Consider the following 17574-nt stretch of genomic DNA (forward strand, 5'->3'; position numbering starts at 1 on the left):
TGTATATAAAAGCTGAATCAAACCTTATGGGGAAGTTCATTCAAGGGGTTTTTGATGTAGAACATGAATTTCGAGATCATTTTCTTAGCTTCCAGATGTTTTCTATAATAAAGACTAATTAAATTGAATGAAACTCTTTATGCTTGACTCTTGTGTTCATTGTTTACATGTATAAAATGTGTCCATTAAACACAGGTGATGATTAAAAAAATACACCAATTTGTGAATTTCAAAGGTGACTTTATGATAAAGATCCCAAGACGACAACAAAGATACTCAGGGATTTGCTCATTTTTATAGGCAGAATGTATACAGTGCTAAAGTGGTTATCAGGTGAACCAAGGACAGGGAAACAGCTTGCTATTGCTATAAAATAAGACTTGAAAAAAATTCCCTTGGACCACCACATTCCAAGATTCAGGTGCTGACACCATGTTATAATTCAATAAATTGGGGAGGGGTTAAAAGGAATGAAAGAAGACTTTCCTTGCATCATAATTTCTGATCTGGTTACTTTTTATTACACCTGCTAATGTAGACTGATCTGAAGCTGAAAGGTTCATGAGTATGCTAATCACTGTTTTACAATTCTAACAAGCAATATGTATGCTAATTTATGTGTAAAACTGTTTTAGGAGGTATGTAAACATGGGTATGACTTGTAGGCTTTTAAAAAAATAATAAGAAAATAGGACATGTTTTGATACCTTAATACTACCACAAAAGAACTAACTGGATATATAAAACTATGAAATTCTCCCAAACTCTCCTAGTGACTCAATCAGGCTGTGTAAGCACAAATGCCATTTGCTGTTTCATAGCCATAATAAAACTGTTAAATTACTTTTATAACAATCACACCAAAGAACTGGCATTGACAAACATACAGTAAAATGCAGTTTTTCTATACAATAACAATCTTTTATTAGAAAGCTCCATTACTAAAAGTGGTTTACATAGAGGTACTAACATTAGACACTAGATTTTATTAGATTTAAAACTTTCTCAACCACAGGCTTTTCCAAGTAGAATTTACTGAAGGGGAAATGGTGCTCAATAATTTATATAAAAAATCAATTTGCAAGAGGAAGTCAAACCTCAACCGTAAAAATAACAATAAGAAGAACTGCAAGAAGAAGCAAACGCCTGGAAAATCTTAAATTATAAAGGATCCAGTTCATAACATTTTCAGCATTTTGTACCAACTTTGGATGAGTTTGTATAAACATAAACACTAGAATACATCAGTACAATTCTTATCATGCAGACTCTGTACTTTATACAACACAAGGCAGCTATTAAATCAAGCCTTTTTGACGCCGTGTTTCGACTGAAAGCTCGAAACGATCAAGTCGATTTCAGTACTCAAGGTGAAACTGAACAGACAGAGAAATCAAAACATTTCGAACACTGGCCATCTTACCTTGAGTTTGCTCACGATTGTTTTGGAATCACTGACTGAGAGTAAAAAAAGGCGAACTGATCGTGAATGATCGAACAAAGTGATATTGGGACCAGGTATTAAGTCGTCTTGCAGTAGTTGGTCTTGCATCGACTGCTATCGATGCACCGGCAAGGTATATAAGCTTCATTTATCCTTCGCTCACATGGACCAACATGCGAATGTAACAAACGGTATGTAACAAGAGGCGAAGACAGTTTTCCCAACAAAACTCGAACTTGTTTGTTCATTAAGGCTCTTTTAAAGGAAAATATAGCCAATCTGTTGATGTGCGCAGCGTATTTAACGAATTTTGCACGCCTTCGTCGCTTCCCACCGATGTGCACTCCACCACGACTTGTCACAAATGATCAGAATTTTAATTTCGACCATGATGCATAGCGATCCCAGTGCGCACACCGCCTGTGTGAAATGGTTGGTAGAATGGTTGAATTGGAGAAACAGCTATTCCCAACATCCAATCTACCTAGCCCACTCTCTAGGCACTTATCATATACACTTCGCCCCTGCTCCATGCTAGCTTGTTGCAGCAACCAACTGCCCACAGTCTGAGGATTGCAATACAATATTCTTCAGTATGTCTTAGTGCATATACAATACCTTTGGCTTAGCTCTTTTTCTCGTTTATTTATCTATCTATCATATGCTTATTATATTTTTATGTTAAGATGATAAAGAATCTTTTTTGCAGACATTAATCCTTGCTTGAAAAACAATGGTGGATGCTCGCATAACTGCAGTTTGGTGAAGGGAAATCGCATATGTTCATGTCCTCCTGGTTCTCAACTGAAGTCTGATTTACGGACTTGCAAAGGTTTGAAGTAAACGACTGTTTAAACGTTAGTGAAATATAGGTGGGGGGAGGCTGGGGAACTGTACCACGCGAAAGCACTTACTCGACAGGTTTCATATGTTTTCATTTGATTGGTCCAGCACACGGCTAGATAGAGTTCGATCAACGAAATGAAAAGTTAGAACCACCTTGCACAGCATGAAAAACAGTACCACATGAAAGTACTGTTGCGTTATTTTCTACCCTTTTTAAAAGCTAAAGACGTAAGTAATTATTCGTGATAACACCAACAAACATTTTCTTAATCAGAGCCCGAGAAATGAATTTCTCAAACTTCACGGCTACAGGTAACGGATGATGTAGCATCATTTTGTAAAATCATCTTCTAAGCAATTCAGTGGAATTTAGTGGAACTTCGAAATTTGTTTTCGATGTTTTGGCGTTGTCAGAAAGGATTTCTTAGTAAGATATTTTAAACAGTTACACAAAATATTCCTATAAGATGTAAATAATTTTGGTACACTCCATAATTTTGACCAATTAATACTCGAAATCCTGACGGATTCCGTCTTAATTCCATTTGCGTTTATTTCACAACGCTGTCAACTTCTTCAGGTAAAGTCATTTCTTCTGACACAAACTAGCTTGAAAGAGCAAAGCTAATTTTAAGTAATAGATCTGATTAGTAAACAGACAATTCATAACTATCATTGAAAAAAGAAAACAGTTAAAACGATTTAAATTTTCCAATGAGGTCCTTATGTCAGTAGAGCTCTTATTAGAATCGAATCACTTTTCTTCTTCTACAATTTACTTTTATCATTCATATAATGGATAATGAATAAAAAAAGCTCTCTTTTTTCTCCTACACTCTCTCCGATAGGGAAAGCTGTCTGTCCAATATTTGAGCCTCCCGCTGAATGTCCAGAAATTCTTGACAACTTTTGTTCGTCTGATGATAACTGTCAATATGGCCTGAAGTGTTGTACCACGGGCTGTGAACTGGAATGCGTTGGTGAGTTTAGCCAAACCTGTATATTCGTAGATAACTCTGAAGTGTTATCAATTTGCTTCGCATAACACATGAGGTATTGTTGCCTTCTCCTCCAAAACAAGAATTTTTTTAACGTTACTATTTTATTTGTTTAGTTCCAGACATTCGTCCCCTTGGAACTCCAGGTAATTTCCCTGATTTTCTTGTTATAATTATTTTATTTTCACACTGGTAAAGTTTGCTAAAACAATCGTTATTTTCTTCATTTAGGCTGCATTCATTATTTATGCTACGGGGGGGGGGGGGGGGGGGGGGGCAGAGGATTTTTTTTTCAGCGGCTCGTCTTTTTATATCCCCCCCAAGGTCCATACAAATTTTTATAATCCCCCCATGCAATCAGCCGAAAAATGAATACCCCCCTCCTCCCTCACAAGAAATATCAAAATAAATATCTGTATAATAGTACACTACCTTATTATTTAACAAATAAAGAAGCCTAAGCCATGTTTTATACTGTCATAAAACACGACGGGCATTTGAGAACACGAGGGAAATGTAGAAAACATGAGCCGCAGGCGAATGTTTTCTACATTTCTCGAGTGTTCTCAAATGCCCGGAGTGTTTTATGACAGAATAAAACATGGCTTAGGCTTCTTTATTTGCTTTATGATATAGATTTTAGACACCGCGAGTGAAATGTTTAATTAAAAATATGTACAACAAGAGCGAGTAAACAAAGATGAAAAGCAGAAAATAGTTTACGGGAAGACCAGAAAACTGACACAATTTCATTCAGTATTCGACGTAAAATAAGGCTAAGCATTTCAGGTAAGTTTGTTACCTTTTAATCTTGATCTTGTCTTTTTGAACTTCGATAAACTTCACCGACTGCACCGAGTGCAATTTCATCTCAGCATAATATAGTAGTCTCGATGACATCCGTCCCTTGCTTCGTTCGACTTGAACAAGGCGTATAATTTCCAGAAAAGCTATTGCTTCGGATATTCCCGTAAACCTTAATTATTGTCACAATCAAGTTCCAGCATGAATAGACGATTTAAGAGGAGATTGTCGAAGAAAAGCTTCGAAAGAAAACTCTCTCGCTCGCTTTCCTTGCAAGTTTCATTCAACTCAAGCAGTGGACACCGCGCCACAATTTTTCCCGCCTCACTTCGTTTACATCAAAATGAAATGTCCAGTGGATTTATACTTAAAAAGGAATTTAATAAAACAATTATTCCATTCGCCCTTGTTGGATACGAGTGGTTATAGCCAACGAACAGTCAACGACGCGCGAAGCACTCGAGGAAAGCTGACGAAAAACAATAAAACATGATTTTTCTATGTTTTATACTCTGATAAAACATAGGTTTTTAGCCAATCAGAGCGCGCGTAGACTCCTATCTATATTATAAAGGAATATAACGAAGCATTTTAACAACGCGAACAAAATTTACGCGTTACAATAAAATTAACGCAAATTCAAGAAAGGTTCTGGTTAAATCCTTATAGTAAAAAAGTTAACATCAATAAAATTAATGCAAATTTTTGAAATTCGCGTTAATAACAAGTATCGTTAATTTCCTATAATAAGGTATATATGTTTGAGATTTCAAGAGACATGTTTAATAACAACATCGAGAGAGTTTTGACAGTTTATGTCATACCTATGCCAGCCAGTCTAAGTAGCGCAAATTAGGTATAGATAGCCTGCCAGCTCGTGTATGAGTACTACCAGGAGTATTGACTGTCACTCTCGTCGACAAAAGCAACAACCTCATCATCAGTCATCACTCTCACTATCACACTCATCCACGGATTCATCTCCGCTGTTGCCATCCTCTTCACCCTAATTTTCCGGCGTTCAGCATCATTCCTCTCAAGTGCGACATGTGCCATTATTCCCCTTATCTTATAATTTTTCTTCCCAAGGAGAGAAAGTTTATGACGGTCTAAATATTTGTTAAGTTCTTCGACGTATAGCTTGTTCATATTTTCAAACGTGGACGTGATAGTTTTCCAGTCATATTGTTCATATCCTTTCATGTTACTTTCTATGCTGTATCGAAACATTACACAAACTAGCTTGAAAGAGCAAAGCTAATTTTAAGTAATAGATCTGATTAGTAAACAGACAATTCATAACTATCATTGAAAAAAGAAAACAGTTAAAACGATTTAAATTTTCCAATGAGGTCCTTATGTCAGTAGAGCTCTTATTAGAATCGAATCACTTTTCTTCTTCTACAATTTACTTTTATCATTCATATAATGGATAATGAATAAAAAAAGCTCTCTTTTTTCTCCTACAGTCTCTCCGATAGGGAAAGCTGTCTGTCCAATATTTGAGCCTCCCGCTGAATGTCCAGAAATTCCTGACAACTTTTGTTCGTCTGATGATAACTGTCAATATGGCCTGAAGTGTTGTAACACGGGCTGTGAACTGGAATGCGTTGGTGAGTTTAGCCAAACCTGTGTTCCGAACTGAAATGTTATGTTAATTTTGTGCAAGGCGCATTTTGTATTTACCGCGTGGGGACTAAGTCCTAGTTATGAGTTTATGATTATTGTTGAAAACGTGTGCTCGACGAAGAGCAGATGAATATTGTGGAACACGTTGCGTTTTACGTTTTATGGAATAAATCGTTTATTTTCAACCTGTATATTCGTAGATAACTCTGAAGTGTTATCAATTTGCTTCGCACAACACATGAGGTATTGTTGCCTTCTCCTCCAAAACAAAAAAAAATATTAACGTTACTATTTTATTTGTTTAGTTCCAGACCGTGGCCCCTTTGTAACTCCAGGTAATTTTCCTGATTTTCTTGTTATAATTTTGTTATTTTCACACTGGCAAAGTTTGCTAAAACAATCGTTTTTTATCTTCATTTAGCGCCATCGAATTCAACGCCGAGCGAAACGCCGTCATCTTCAATTATTCTGATACAAACTAGATTTGAAACGTGAATGCTACAATTGACCAGTTTCAACAAAAAAGAAAACAGCTAAAACGATCTTAACATTCAAATATTACAGTTTGTACTCAAAAATGGAAAATTACTTTTTTTCACTTAGCCGAAATTCTAAGCCGAACACGACTTTTTCACCACTGCTAAAAAATAAAAATAAAAATTGAAAAATAGGCTTGTTTTTATTTGCAGTCTCTCCAACAGGGACAGCTGTCTGTCCAATGTTTGAGTCTCCAGCTGAATGTCCAGTAGAGGTTGAACATACTTGTGAAGAGGATGATAACTGTCCACATGGCCTAAAGTGTTGTAACACGGGCTGCCAACGCGATTGCGTTGGTAAGTTTGACCTCAACTGTATACTGTAAATTTTCGAAATTCTGAAGAGTCATCATTCTCCCATAGAGAGGCTCATCATTATTCCCAAACACACGGCATATTGTTGAATCTATCTCTCAGTCAGTTTCCTACAAAACGCGACATTTGTTTTAACAGTACTCTACATTAGTGACCTGCAGTACAGTACAATACTTTACTTTACTTTTTAGTACTGGACCCTGGTCCCTTTGTCACTCTAAGTAATTATCTTGAAATTTTATTTTCATGTTTGATAAAATAAACTTTCGTTTCTTTTTGATGCAGCGCCATTGCGTTCTAATTCTAAGAAAACAGCGCCAACTCCTTCAGGTAAAGTAATTTTTGATAAATACTTTGAAAGTGATAAATTTTGAAACATATATATCGATTTGAGTAGCAAACGCCACAATTCGTAAGTTCGAAAGTGCGAAGGGTACTGGAGTTACATTTAAATCTAATGTTTTTACTAAAATGTGTTAACTATTTCAAACTAACATTTGAAAAGTGTTCCTGGCCTAATGGTTAGTGCGCTGGACTCCAGATCGAACGGTCCGGGTTCGAGCCCTGATGGCCGGGGTCATTTATGTTGTGTTGTGTTATTGGGCAAGACACTTATCTCTCACAGTGCATCTCTCCACCCAGTTGTATAAATGGGAACCGGCGAATTTAATGCTGAGGGGGTAACCCTGCGATGTACCAGCATCACATCCATGGGAAGTAGAAATACTCCTAGTCGCTTCGTTGCCACTGAAACTTGGATAAGCTCCGGTCTGATGGACTGACTACTAGGCTCGAACCCAGTCTTGATCTTTCACCTTTTATGAGTACTGAAATTTGAAAGTAAAATCTTCTTTTCTTTTTGCAGATTCCGCAGAAGTGTCAGAAAGACAAGTTTAAAAATCCAGCTATTATCAGCGGCCTTGTTTTGCTAATTTGAGAAATAAAAATAGTTACTGAACAATGTGAACTGTGCGAACAACCTCGTTCCCAGAGCTTTTCCCTTAAAAAAAGCCCTGGGAACGAGGTTGCTGTGCGAACTAACGTATTAACAAGCAGTATATCGTAGGATCATGTTTATAAATAACAGACTTCCGTTGCTATAAATCCGTAGTTTTAAATGTTGATGTGTATAAGATAAAAAATTGCAATAAAGCAAGTCTGTCTATCCCAGGCAACATATATGTCCTTGTGTGTTGGAAGATAGATATCCTATAATATTTTAGACCAGTCCTCACAGTCTGCTAGAAACAATCAGTTTATATACGAAAATTTTCACTTATCAAACTTAATTAACTTGAGCTTGTGTGCAGCCGTCTCCTTTCCTTCCCCTGGAAAAGAGGTGGGAAACAGTAGAAGGCAGCACGCAGGCTTAACTCAAACGGAATTTGACAACGAGCAAACTGTCAATCAATACTGGAACACTGTACCGAAACATGGCGATGTTGAGGAGAATAGAACATTCTTGTTTAGTAATTAAACCCTTCTAATTAACCCTACTAATTTTAGCGATTTTTTCAGAGCAAGATTTAGCGACTATTTAATTTAGAGATTTTCCGAAAAATTTAAAAAGTTAGTGATATTGTGTAAACCAGTTTTAATGAACATATAGCTAAAATGGAAATTAATGTTTAGTAAAAGCACAAACACTTCAAATTGAGCGAACATTTGCATTGCCAGAAAGAACAAAGTTAACGGCATCTATTTTTAAAAGAATTTTTCAAGTCGACAATGCTTCTTATTTTGTTTTCCTTTGGGGTGGGAGGGGAGGCACTTAAATTTAACGAGTATTAAATTGGACCGAGACAAATTTTGGCGAGAACTAATTTTAGCGATTTTAGCCGAACTTGCTAAAATTAGTAGCCGCTAACAATAGTAACCTTCAGGTACCATCGAATTTTTCAGTGTCTTCCTCGGCGATTTGCTCCACCATACTTGTTTGCTTCGAAATAATCCCATAAGCGCTCGCGCCTACCCAGGCCGCCACTCTCCGTGAAAAGTCAACATTTTCAGACGGGGATAGCTTGCCAGTAGCCAGGAGTTGTTGTTGGAGTCCACCTGGTAATTTACACCCCTAAGCGAGACCGACAAAGAGGATCCCCGCCCGTTTCATATGTGAGTCCCTCCCACCTGCCGGACCCAACACCATGCAAAATTTGCCCAAGCCTGCGTATTCACATAAAAAACATTTATATCATATGCAGCAAGTTTCATTTTATCAGTTTTTATTACAACTTCAAATCACTCTTCGTAGTCACTGCAGTACACAAATGTACATATCGGTTGGACTTTCATTGGTTGGACTTTCATTAGGTTTCTTCTCGTGGTTCCCTTTTGAACGCATATAGATGAAATATGTTATCACTAACTACTATCGAAATAAAAAACATGAACAGAACATTAAAATCATATCCAGTACGTGACACTGGCGCGGCGTGACCAACTTATGCTCACCTCCAGGTACGCAAACATTAAACGAAAATAAATGCGAGCCCGAGTCGTTGCTGATTGATCAGCGGTATTCCCACTCCCTATGATCTCGAACATACTACGGCGCGGGAATATATTGCATCTAAGTAAGTAGCAAGCCTAAATATCACACCAATAACCGTACAGTGACACTCTGGGGAAACACAATACTGTTTAATAGGCGACTGGCGAGAATTTGGTGGATTTTTTTTAACGAGTTAATCAAGAAACTATCAACTTTATCACTGTTTCGTTTACTGATACTGACAGTGGCCCTCCTGAAAAAGCTTCAATTCAGGTCGGTGACCTTACTAGAAGGTAAAATAAAGATGAAATCCAATAAAAATATACCCAATGACATTATGTTGATACGGAAATCTCCTTCAGAAAGGTGGTGATTTGATCAACATTCCTTAATTGGGGTAAGTACAAGACTTTGCAGGCGCAGACGAAAAAAAAACAAAAGCAGATTTAAAATTCAGGTGGATTCCACTCGGTGTGATTTCGTAGATTTCACGTTGTGGACTGTGCATGTATACAATGACTTCTGTAAACCATGAAAATACAAAATATAACATATCAGTTTTCATCTGTTTGATCAGCCTTGCATTTTAAAGGTTGTTTATTTACAAACTGAATGACCTACTAGCGACTTGTCAACTATTTGGGTGGGAGATAACGAGTAAGTAATGCTGACACAAATTTTGTTGCAACATCCAAACATAGATAGCGCCCGGGGGGGGAGGGGGTACTCCCATATGTGGCCCATATAGGTATGTGCCGCCCGATAGGGTATGGTTTTTGAGGTTCTCGGTCCTTAAATAGGGTATCATTTTTGCTCCTTTTGGCAATGTGTTCCCGGTGTGATCCTTAGATAGGGTACCTAAATTCTATTAGCTAAAATAAACGCCCAGCTAAACGAAAAAAAAGGTTTCTTAAAACTGAATTTTTTGTTCAGGTATTAGAAAAGCGATTTTATACAGATTTGTGTCTTGCCGTGGGCGGTTAGCCGTTATTTGGGTCGTCACGGAACGCTTCTCCTTCCCTTGAATAGGGTGTCATTTTTCGGTTTTGGGCCTTTAAAAGGTATCAATTTTCGCTTTCTTTATCCTTAAATAGGGTCAGGGTTTAAGAGCCTTGGCGGCACACCCCTATCCGAAATTTATGGGAGTACCCCCCCCCCCCCCCGGGAGATAGCGACGCAAGATAAACTATTTTGCAGATAAACTCATAAGTTCGGGGCTGGGTTGACAAGTTAACTGACAAAGAAACAACCAAATAAACGTGGTTAAAGCGAAAACCATTTAGATACACATTTAGTTTCACTAGTTTAACGAGCAAAGAGTCAGATTAATTTACATTCTGGTATGAACGTTTCAAGCGGTATCGTCAGCAGAAAAAGGGAATCCGGAGGACTTGAACGAAGATTATTTTGCCTAAAAGGGTGCTAATGTGGACTCTTCTACTGACGTTTAAAGCGCCGTTTTTACTGATTTAGCCGGCCGAAGGCCGGTAAGACAGAAGGCCGGTCAAAAATCAGTTAAAAAGGCGCTTAAAACGGCCCGCGTAGCCGAAGAAATACAACACATGATTCGATAAACGTTTCATTGATCTTCATTGAGATATTTAGAGCGACAGGGCAACATAATTCTGGCACGAATTCTGTTATTATAAGTTATAATCAAGATCCGGGCATAAGTTCCAGCGAAGAGAGATTTATTTACATTCAAGTAAAAACGTGTGAAGCGGTATCGTAAGCAGAGTGGGACATCCGGAGGACTTGACCGAAGATTTTCTCTATTAAAAGATGTGCTAATGTGGACTCTTCTATTGACCCTCAATTGAGGAGTGATATGCGACAGTGGCAGGGGACTGATGACGCGTCACAGACGAAAATTTCCTTTTTTCGCGGTTTAATCCACGTATCAATGTTAAGCTGCTGCGGGGGGAGGCCGGGCATAGGCCGAGCATTTGAACTTAGCTGAGACTTTCTGATCAAATGCCCAACCCCAGGGCATGTGTGGATATTCAAAAGAGACACTTAACTGCAATTAAATGTTGTAAGAAAGTCCATTAAAACGGTCAAAAGTCTCCACCACGGGAAAACAATTACTGTCAAATCCCCCGCCTATGCCCGGCCTCCCCCCAGCGGCTTAACATTGATAGGTGAATATTTTAAAGATTTACTAATAGATATACAGTGGGGCCCAGATTTATTAAATCTCCTCATAAAGTCCCTTGCCAGGCGTTCCATTTGTTTCCGGGAGCAGCACATCTACTGGATATTGCGTTATCGATCTAAAATGTCCTTTGTCACCGCCGCCCTGATAATTTTCTTTTTCCCGGCCATTTAAGGTTACTTACATTAGTTAGCATAACTAACTAATCCCCGTTATAGAAAGCCTTCCCCGGGTTTTTATCAAACGCACCGATGTCAGTTGTGAAACCGTGCCAACAACATGAGCGGACGAGAGCATAAGTTAGAAACAGTCACGTCTATGGAGTGAGCATTACGTGCTTGTTTGCTTGACACCTTGAAGTCAGTTCTGCTTGGTGTGGTTGGATGGCGTGATCGCATTTCAGATTATTTAACCTGAGTGAGTGAACTTGCAGCTCAATACATTCTCAACACGTTAGTACGTGCAACCAAACTGAAGGAAAAGTACCAAACCATGGCTGTTCTTGTGACATCCTTTGTTCTGCTGTGTTTGTTTGAGTCATCTTTATCAGCCCCAGCTGGTAAGTGAAGCCATGAATATTAAGGGATATGTCAAGGGGATTTCGCAGATTTTTGGTGTAAACTGTTCTGTAATTAATGGTAGGCAACTTAACCCATTTTAAAAAAATATTATCTTTGAACATCTAAAGGAAGACATAACCTTAATTTGCGGATAGAAATCAAGCAACGGCTATAGATATGGATTTTTTGAAGACGCGTGGAAACTACATTATATAAAAACGTTAGCTATTATACTTTTTCAAGTTGCAATCCGTTTCCATCCGAGCCATACGCAGCCAGATGCTCGTTGACAAGTTTAGCGCTCTGCAATTTTAAATAAAAATGAAATATTATTTTTAGGTTTCTTGCGACACAAATATATATTTATATATTTATTGGCTGTTCAAAAACTGGTAAAATCCGTGACATAGTCCCTTTAAACATCTCTTCGCTTCAGTTGCACCAGTGGGTCTATACCGTGGCTGTCCTTTCACGGAAGTACTGTTCCACTGTAGTACGTAAATTGCTGCACAAAGAACTTGGAAAAAATTCAGCAGAGTGAATCTGGATGGCGTCTGCCAAAATTTAAAGTAGCGATATTCGGGGAGCGATAAAAGAGAAAGAATTGGCCAAACTACTTCGACATTTAGCGGTAAAATAGAGATAGGTCAAAACAAAAACACTTTTTAAAGTCCCAAATCCAGTTTGATGTGTGTAATGAAGCTATTCCGTTATAAAAAATATAAAGAGTCATGAATTCTGAATGAAATCTTAGATAAGGTGACGGTCTCGCCTTCTCTGTCAGTTTGGAAACGGGTTACCTATTTTCGACATGACCCAAAGCAGTTGTTAGCTTCCCTTAACAATCTGGTGTTTTTTCTCGGCTTAATATATCTACTACTACTGCGTCTCGGAATCGAATGTAGGACCGGCCGCAGCTGTCCGTCTTAGAGAGGTGTCCGCTCTGTAGAGAGTCAAAGGTAGCATGACACCAGTAATTCCGAGATAATAAAGCTAAACCTTTGCGCAATGCAACAAGCCTTTGCAAACTGCAAAAAGACTTAAATAATAAAAGGACCGTATTTGCTTTTTAAAGGAAAAATTGAGAGCTTCTACAAACTGTAACACTGTAAGTAGAGAACGACCTTTTTATTAAAATGTGCACGGCAACTGTAGTCTTGACTCCCCACATATATTTTTTGTACTTACGATCAATTAATCAATCAAAATCGAATAAGTCGATAATAATAATTATAATTGTGTGATCAACTTAATGGATTTCCAATATTCTATTGATTAGTATCGAATTCGATCGACTAGAATCAAAGTTTATCGACTTTCGAAATTATCGACATGTTACGTCCTGCTTATATAAATAGATCGAGAGTCGAAGACATTCGGAGTGTAACGTGAAACATTCGGTGCTTTCAGGTGGATGTGACATTGTCTGCCTCGCGGTTTATGATCCAGTGTGTGGAACAGATGGGGAAACATACAGCAACGAATGCACAATGATGCCTGAAGCTTGTGAGCAGAAGAAGAAGGATATTTCAGTGTCTTATAAGGGCGAATGTAGTGAGTACAATGCGATATTAACGTGACTGTGATTTTTAACAGTGCAATTTAACGATTTTCAAGTTATTATCGATTTTATCGACAAAAATACAGACACATTTTTCACATTTTTCAGCCACGAAATTCGGGTAAAGGAAGGTACGTTTTTTATTAGGGAGGGGGGGGGGGGGGTATTATAGATTTTTTTTTACGAAAAAATTCCTGGCCTTCCCACTTCCTAGAATGACAGTTTTGTTGCATGACCCTCCACAAACACGCACACAAAAACATGGACCCTCCCCCCCCCCCCGAGAAATGAGCAAAACCTATTGTTTTTGCTCATTTGCATTAGGTTTACACTCATGCAAAGTCCGACGTTTGGCCCGGGTCTGAAGAGTTCAGTCAAATTTGCTTCGCACAACACATGATCGTATATTGTTGCATCTTTACTCCAGAAAAAGAAATTTATTCTAAAGTTACTATTTTATTTCTTTAGTCCCAGACCGTGGTTAGGGCTTACCAAAAGTTGCTCAACAACTTTTTGGAAACTTTTCATATTTCGAGAAACTATTTCCCCTTCAAGCAACTTTTTTCCTCTCGAGCAACTTGCTGCATTTTGAAAAATTTCCAGATCGAAGATATCCGAAGATTATCCGAGTGTTGTTCAAAGGCCATACGAACGTTTCCGAAGATTGATTTGGATTTTTGCAGCAACTTTTGAGCAACTCTTTGAGAAATTACATGCAACTTTTTTGGGATATCTCGAGCAACTTGTGGGAAGCTCTAACCGTGTCCCCTTGTAAATCCAGGTAGTTTTCCTGACTATCTTGTTGTAATTAAATTATTTTCATACACTGGTCAAGTTAGCTAAAAGAATCGTTCTTTTCTTCTTGCAGCGCCATCAGGGTGGAATCCAACAACAAGCAAAACACCGCCACCTACTTCAAGTAAAGTCATTCATTTTGAGGCAAACTAGAACTAAATAGTGAATACATGTAATACAAAAATTTCATGAGTTTCACTGGAAAAGAAAACAGCTAAAACGATCTAAACATTTCAAATATCCATTTTTCCCCTTGAAAATGGATTAATAACTAATTTATATGACTGATTAAAATTGAAAAAAAAATTGAAAAAAAAAAACATTTTTTCGTTTGCTGTCTCTCCAACAGTCCCAGGCGTGTGTCCAATTTTCGACAATCCTGCTGAATGTCCAGAAGAGGTTTGGAATTATTGTTTGAAGGACGATCACTGTCCAGATGGCCTGAAGTGTTGTAACACGGGCTGTGGAAACCGATTGCATTAGTGAGTTTAGCCAGACCTGTATATTCGTAGATAACTCTGAAGTGTTATCAATTTGCTTCGCACAACACATGAGGTATTGTTGCCTTCTCCTCCAAAACAAGAATTTTTTTAACGTTACTATTTTATTTGTTTAGTTCCAGACATTCGTCCCCTTGGAACTCCAGGTAATTTTCCTGATTTTCTTGTTATAATTATTTTATTTTCACACTGGTAAAGTTTGCTAAAACAATCGTTCTTTTCTTCATTTAGGCTGCATTCATTATTTATGCTACAGGGGGGGGGGGGGGGGGGGGCAGAGGTTTTTTTTTTTTTCAGCGGCTCGTTTTTTTTATCCCCCCCAAGGTCCATACAAATTTTTATAATCCCCCCATGCAATCAGCCGAAAAATGAATACCCCCCTCCTCCCTCACAAGAAATATCAAAATAAATATCTGTATAATAGTACACTACCTTATTATAGGAATATAACGAAGCATTTTAACAACGCGAACAAAATTTACGCGTTACAATAAAATTAACGCAAAATCAAGAAAGGTTCTGGTTAAATCCTTATAGTAAAAAAGTTAACATCAATACAATTAATGCAAATTTTTGAAATTCGCGTTAATAACAAGTATCGTTAATTTCCTATAATAAGGTATATATGTTTGAGATTTCAAGAGACATGTTTAATAACAACATCGAGAGAGTTTTGACAGTTTATGTCATACCTATGCCAGCCAGTCTAAGTAGCACAAATTAGGTATAGATAGCCTGCCAGCTCGTGTATGAGTACTACCAGGAGTATTGACTGTCACTCTCGTCGACAAAAGCAACAACCTCATCATCATCATCACTCTCACTATCACACTCATCCACGGATTCATCTCCGCTGTTGCCATCCTCTTCACCCTAATTTTCCGGCGTTCAGCATCATTCCTCTCAAGTGCGACATGTGCCATTATTCTCCTTATCTTATAATTTTTCTTCCCAAGGAGAGAAAGTTTATGACGGTCTAAATATTTGTTAAGTTCTTCGACGTATAGCTTGTTCATATTTTCAAACGTGGACGTGATAGTTTTCCAGTCATATTGTTCATATCCTTTCATGTTACTTTCTATGCTGTATCGAAACATTACATCTACAGGCCAGGCACACTACTTGAAAACTTCAAATAACTACTATAGTCTCTCAGAATAATAAAGGTACCCTTGTTGCTTACAATCCTTGAAAGAATTAGGCTGCTGTATTTATCTTTTTTTTTCTTTCACTTTTTTAAAACTATTACAAAAGCTAGACAGAATCTTACAGAAAATAAGCATCCCCCCAGTAGATATTTAACAATTTTCATATCCCCCCTTTTTTTTTGCTCTAAAAATTTGAGAACCCCCCCCCTAAAATCCTCTGCCCCCCCCCTGTAGGATACATAATGAATGCAGCCTTAGCGCCGAGCGAAACGCCGTCATCTTCAATTATCCTGATACAATCAAAATTTGAAACGTGAATGCTACAATTCACCAGTTTCAAGAAAAAAGAAAACAGCTAAAACGATCTAAACATTCAAATATTACAGTCAGTACTTTAAAATGGAAAATTCCTTTCTTTTTTTCACTTAGCCGAAATTCTAAGCTGAACACGTTTATTTCACCACTGCTAAAAAATAAAAATAAAAAATTGAAAAATTAGCCTGTTTTCGTTTGCGGTATCTCCAACAGGGACAGCTGACTGTCCAATATTTGAGTCTCCAGCTGAATGTCCAGCAGAGGTTGACAATAGATGTTTGACGGATGATCACTGTCGTCCAATTGGCATGAAGTGTTGTAACACGGGCTGTGACCTCAATTGCGTTTGTAAGTATAGCCAAAGCCGTATATTTTAGATATTAAAGAGTCTGAAGAGTTATCAAATTGGCCCTATGCAGCTAATGATCACGTGGTACAAAGTATCACCTTGCTGGAGGGCAAACAACGCACTGTGACACTCAAAGCAAAGAGACTTCCACCCGGCAGTTCGACCGCGGTCAGAAATATGCAAAAAACAAGAAAAGTACTTTAAAGATAAGGTTTTGATTTTCACAGTACAAAGATTGGTACATAAACTGTTTCCTGAGGATTTACTAAGTTTTTTTTAGCTTTACTAAAAAAGTTCTACGTGTTTGAGAATAGCGACATGAGGACTTGTCGGCGCCATTTTGTCGAAGCACTTTGGTTCGGATGCGGAACATTTAAAAAGTAAAAAGTCTCGTTTACCTGTGGAAATGGAAAAAAGTTTACCCGCGACAACTTTTTTATCCATCCTTGCTCATACTAACACTTCAAGATGAACGAAATTTCCCGAAATAGGAAGAAAAGCTACCCGCGGTTAACTCTCTTTGTTGTGAATGCTCCGAGAGGAGCCTGGTTTCTAAGATTATGTACTTCTGTTATGAACGAATAAATAAATAAATAAATAAATAAATAAATAAATGTTTATTTCCTTCTTTTTATTAGTATGATTTTTTCTTTCCTCAAGACTATGACCAGTGCAAAGAAATTCCTGGCAGATGTGGTGTGGGGGTTTGTCACAATCAGCCTGGTTATTTCTACTGCTCCTGTCCAAAGGGTTACTATAGGACCAGTAGGAACTCTAACGAAGAAACTTGCGGAGGTAAGGAGAGTGAACTCACTAAGCTATTATCACTATTATCTGTACTTTTTATAGGCTTTTGTTAAGTAATCTTCGAACTATTTAAATCATATTTGTTAACATCCACGTAATTAAGGTCAGCATGATAATTCTTATCTGTTTTTGCTGCGAAAATGTTATTTTTGACCTAAAAGTGAGACTTAGCAGGATCTTGACGATCTGAACACAACTCAACGAGAGTACTTGCGTCACCGAAAAGCCACTGTTGCGGTGCGTACAAAAACATTGTTTCTAAAGAATCGTTAGGGAGGATATACCAGGAATCGCTCCGAAAACAAATGGACATATCACAGC

At 37.8% G+C, this 17574-nt stretch overlaps 2 protein-coding genes across 7 annotated transcripts in view; both read left to right on the forward strand.

Moving 5' to 3' along the window:
* The window catches only part of LOC144646582 (uncharacterized), a 79244-nt gene that overhangs the window by 17722 nt on the left and 43948 nt on the right, over positions 1-17574 (forward strand). For 5 of the 6 annotated variants that reach the window (XM_078506220.1, XM_078506221.1, XM_078506222.1 and 2 more), the window contains exons 12-18: positions 2154-2276; positions 3127-3270; positions 3405-3434; positions 5562-5705; positions 14751-14780; positions 16311-16445; positions 17107-17241. In XM_078506220.1, the coding sequence (XP_078362346.1) occupies positions 2154-2276; positions 3127-3270; positions 3405-3434; positions 5562-5705; positions 14751-14780; positions 16311-16445; positions 17107-17241 (741 nt within the window). The remainder of the gene's footprint in view (positions 1-2153; positions 2277-3126; positions 3271-3404; positions 3435-5561; positions 5706-14750; positions 14781-16310; positions 16446-17106; positions 17242-17574) is intronic. The other variant, XM_078506218.1, reaches the window with a different exon arrangement.
* LOC144645644 (uncharacterized) lies at positions 9121-14687 on the forward strand. Its single transcript, XM_078505203.1, has 5 exons — positions 9121-9145; positions 11477-11777; positions 13189-13332; positions 14208-14258; positions 14484-14687. The coding sequence occupies exons 2-5, from the start codon at positions 11711-11713 to the stop codon at positions 14615-14617; spliced, it is 396 nt and encodes a 131-aa protein (XP_078361329.1). The 5' UTR covers positions 9121-9145; positions 11477-11710; the 3' UTR covers positions 14618-14687.

This window comes from Oculina patagonica, chromosome 3 (genome assembly GCF_052425735.1).
Source record: "Oculina patagonica isolate OP01 chromosome 3, crgOcupat, whole genome shotgun sequence".
Taxonomy (NCBI): domain Eukaryota; kingdom Metazoa; phylum Cnidaria; class Anthozoa; order Scleractinia; family Oculinidae; genus Oculina; species Oculina patagonica.

What these genes read in the sequence shown, in the direction of transcription:
- LOC144645644 (XM_078505203.1), top strand. Translation starts at nt 11,711, where the DNA reads ATGGCTGTTCTTGTGACATCCTTTGTTCTGCTGTGTTTGTTTGAGTCA. An exon ending in ATCTTTATCAGCCCCAGCTG is followed by an intron (nt 11,778 to 13,188) that starts GTAAGTGAAGCC and finishes CGGTGCTTTCAG; the next exon opens with GTGGATGTGACATTGTCTGC. An exon ending in AACACCGCCACCTACTTCAA is followed by an intron (nt 14,259 to 14,483) that starts GTAAAGTCATTC and finishes TCTCTCCAACAG; the next exon opens with TCCCAGGCGTGTGTCCAATT.